Source organism: Medicago sativa, chromosome 3 (assembly GCF_051527215.1).
Source record: "Medicago sativa cultivar Bolivia chromosome 3, Bolivia_mono, whole genome shotgun sequence".
Taxonomy (NCBI): Eukaryota; Viridiplantae; Streptophyta; class Magnoliopsida; order Fabales; family Fabaceae; genus Medicago; species Medicago sativa.
In genome coordinates, this window is record NC_140751.1 from 20108108 (window position 1) to 20112615 (window position 4508).

Consider the following 4508-nt stretch of genomic DNA (forward strand, 5'->3'; position numbering starts at 1 on the left):
ACCATCACTTTTACAAAAAATAAAAAATAAAAAATAATATCCTAATACAAATTCCCTTCGAATGCATATATATGAAGAATTTGTGCCAACTTAAATTAGCTTGCACATCCAACCTCCAGTCATTCTTTGGTTCAAATCAGCAACATATCCACACTCATATCAGAATGCACATCCATCCTTAGCTCATTGTCTGAAGCATCAATGGAATAGGTTAGCATATTGATTAATAGCGAAAAAAGAAGAAGAGAACAAAGCAAAGATTGTAGGCAGCACATGTAAATTATCATTGGTGGTGCAAATAAGATTTTTTTGTGTTAAGTCAATTGATTGACTTATGCAATCGTAAATAAATTGATCAAAAACAACATTCATCAAATGCACATGGTCCATTAAAATGGTTTTTATTTTTATTTTTATACAAATCTCCACATGGAGTAAAAATTGTTCATTTTATATAAGAATAACAACTAAATTGAAACATAAACTACATTAAACCACACACACATATAATAAGAATTTTCCATATACTGGTCAATATCAATCAAAATAGTATGAAATTTATGCACAAATATAATTTTGAAAAATCATAAATATCAAAATTAAATTATATGCATATGAAGTTCAAGGGAAGAAATCATTACATGACATTCTGGTAGCACTGTTTGGTATTTCGTCGATTTGATTTGAAGATTTGTAAATGCAATAATTGAAGGTGAACTTTGAAAATGGTAAAGGTGTGGGATGAGGAAAATGATATTGGTACATGGTCTCAAGCATGCTTGAGAAAGTGACTACAACATGAAACACATGAATTTTTTTGAGACACAAGAGCTATAACCCTATAAAGGGTATTTATATATGGTTGATTGAATGTGAACGTATTTATGACAATGTGAACGTAATTATTTTAATATTTAATAATTTTGATTATTTTGATTATCTTAAAAGTCAAATGTATTTAGTCTAAAATTCAAACTAAATACATTTGACTTTTTAGACTGTATTTGCTTATAATTTGTTATAAAAAAGAGAGTATAATTTTTCTAAAATAAGTAACATTTAAGGTTATTTTACAAATATTAAAAAAAAAAATCGATCAATGTCGATGCTCTATAAGGTTATTTATCCTACCCTGATCAGTGTTGATGACCAGCAAATCTCAATTCATATAAATGATGGAGGTAAGATTTTTGGTCATATAGTAGTTTATGCTTCCATTTGTTATATAAGAAGAAGAAACTTGTTTTCAGCTATCTGAAATATTTAAAGTCAATATAGCATGCCTTGGTGTTGCATTGGAGATTTTAATACAATATTAGGATCTCATGAACATCAAGGTTTTCATGTTCCTGGTAGGTTACCTATGGTTTAGTTTCAACAGTGGAGTGCTTCAAGTTGTAGGTTGCCCTATGTATATGTGGACCGTCATGCTATTCCTGAGAAGACTTAATAGCCTCCAAAAGGTCCATGCCCTTGTCATCATCACTTCGCCATGTCCCAAGACTTGTGCTTGGGGGGCTGTGGACCGTCATAATATTCCTAGAATCTTAGGGGACATCCAGAGGGACTCCAAGACCTCCCTAAAGGGTCTTAGACCTCTAAGAATGGCCTGGGCGCCCTCCAGAAAGGCCCCCCAGGCCCTGGCACGCTCAGCTGAAGGCGCCGACCTATTGGCCTTCTAGAAACCGCCTAAAACTCACATAAATACGTAAATACCCCTGTTGCTTGGAGACCAAGCAACCAAAGTCCAAAGCCCACAGCAGGCTATAAATACCATTCTTGGGAGCATTCCCAGGGAATCCAATAGTTAGTCTAAACCCTAGCATACGATTCTTAACCCTAGAATCCCTTACCGCATTTTTTGCAAGTACAGTTGGCGCCGTCTGTGGGAAAAGGTAAAACTAACCTTGACCACGTTTCTGAATCGCAAATCGTGGTTCGGGAACCCTAAAAAACTAGACCTCCGAATCATAAAACTCCCTTGCGATTTGGAAACCCAACCCTTTTCAACCAACCTAAATCGCACCTCACGTACGATTTAGAGAAAAGCCTCTCATCATGGCAACAGCCGAAGAGTTAGAGTCCATGCGAACTCAACTCGCTCAATTACAAGATCGCAACGACGCCTTACAAGCTTCGATGGAAAACATGCAACAGAAACAACTGGAGGAGAAAGAGGAATCGCACCACGGCGAGATGAACGATCCAGAACCTCAACCTCTGTCCGCCGAGATCTGGCGAGCGCCAGTTCCAGAAAACTTCAAGCCGCCCCACCTGTCCGCCTTCGACGGGAAAAGCGACCCCATGGAGCATGTCACGGCCTTCAACACACGCATGGCGGTTGTCGGGGCTCCCGATTCTCTAAAGTGCAAATTACTAGCAGGTACCTTCACCGACGCTGCCCTACGCTGGTATATGAATCTCCCACGATTCTCCATCCTCAGCTACCAAGACATGACAAGGAAACTCATCCAACAGTTCTCTGCCAGTCGCCATCGCAAGGTCCCAGCAACCAGCCTCTTCAATGTGCGACAGGAACACAATGAATCCCTCAGAGAATACCTGGCTAGGTTTAATGACACAACCATATAGGTAATCAACCCCAACCAGGAAGTGTTCGTAGGAGCTTTTCAAAACGGATTGAGAGCTGGACAACTCAACGAATCTCTAGCCCAGAAACCTGCTGATTCCATGGAAGAAATTATAGCCAGAGCGTATTGTTACATCAAAGGCGAGGAGAGCAACGCAGAAAAGAAAGCCAGGGACGCCAAAGAGCGCCCAAGCAATAACACGGAGCGGCGACCTTATCAACCAGCAGCTGGCAGAGACCGCGCCCCCTATAGAAGACCAGAAAGGCGGCCGTTCAATCCGTATCCTCAAAGAGACTTCACACCCTTGAATACGAAGCCAGAGCGTATCATGAAGGAGGTTTTCGAGGCAAGACTGATTCCAGAACCTCCGCCAGCCCGCTGCTCCGTCATGGGAAGGGATGAGGACAAATGGTGCAAATATCATAAGTTACGAGGACACGACACCGACTCATGCATTCATCTTCGCCAGGAAATCGAGCGGCTGATACAAAGCGGGAAGTTAAGAGGGTACGCCAAGGACAGAAAGGGCGAGAACAGACAGAAAGCAGATCATAAGAAGGAGGAAGTGAACGACGAAAAAAGACACGCCATAAACACTATTTCAGGCGGATTCGCCGGAGGAGGGGAGTCGAGCTCGTCGCGAAAGAAATATGTGAGGCAAGTAATGTTGTGCCAGGAGTATGAAGAGACGGATCAGAAGCATGAACCGGAGGTATCTTTCACGTCTAAAGATTATCGAGACATAGTACCCCACGACGATGACCCCATGGTCGTCACTTTGCAAATCTTCAAATGGGACGTGAAGAGGGTGTTGATAGACCCAGGAAGCTCTGCTGATATTCTTTACTATGACACATTTGATCGAATAGGACTAGACCTGGAGCAGCTACAACCTTTCAAAGGAACTCTGGCAGGATTCACGGGCGAGCAGGTTCATGTAAGAGGATACATTACCCTAAAGACAACTTTCGGAATCGGATCTCACGCCAAAACCATTCGAGTCAGGTATCTCGTCGTAAACTCGCCCAGCTCCTACAACATCATTATAGGTCGCCCCGCCTTCAACCTGTTGGGCGGATTCTTATCCACCAAGTTCCTAGTAATGAAGTACCCCCTTGACTCTGGAAAAATTGGAACCATTTGAGGCGATCAGAAACTCGCCAGGGAGTGCTATCACAACAGTTTGCGGTTGCAGTAGACCAAAAAGAAATCAAGTAGTGAGGTAACGCATGAAGTTAACATGATTGATCTGGATCCCAGAGAAGACTTCCAGCAAGAGCGCCTAGAGCCCACTGAAGAATTAAAAGAGGTGTCCATCGGACCAGAAGCCCACCACACAACGAAGATTGGCACATCGCTGTCCCTTGAAGAAGAGATCGCCATGGTTGAACTACTGCGGAAAAATCTGGATCTTTTCGCCTGGCATCCATCAGAAATGCCAGGGATGGATCCCAACATTGCTTGCCACCATTTATCCATCAAGCCTGGCGTGAAACCGGTGGTACAACGAAAAAGGAAGATGGGCGAAGAAAGAAGGAAGGCAGTGGATGACGAAGTAAAAAAGTTAGTTGAGGCCCACTTTATCAGTGAAATAAAATATCCCACATGATTAGCCAACACCGTTCTTGTTAAGAAAGCGAATGGAAAGTGGCGAATGTGCGTAGACTACACTGATTTGAACATGGCGTGCCCTAAAGACCCTTATCCTCTCCCCCAACATCGACCACCTGTTCGACAGCGCCTCAGGATACAAAACCCTGAGCTTCATGGACGCCTATTCAGGTTATAATCAGATACGGATGGACCCACTGGATGCTCTGAAAACGGCTTTTATGACCAACACAAAGAATTACCATTATGAAGTCATGTCTTTCGGTCTAAAGAACGCGCCACCTTCCAGCGATCTATGGACATCGC

General features: G+C 42.6%; 1 protein-coding gene across 1 annotated transcript; it reads left to right on the top strand.

Annotated features, from left to right (window-relative positions):
* The first annotated feature begins 2058 nt into the window (after positions 1-2058).
* LOC146936248 (uncharacterized) lies at positions 2059-3735 on the top strand. Its single transcript, XM_085749173.1, has 2 exons — positions 2059-2502; positions 2593-3735. Exons 1-2 carry the CDS (start codon positions 2059-2061, stop codon positions 3733-3735), a joined length of 1587 nt encoding a protein of 528 aa, XP_085605299.1.
* The last annotated feature ends 773 nt before the right edge of the window (positions 3736-4508 follow it).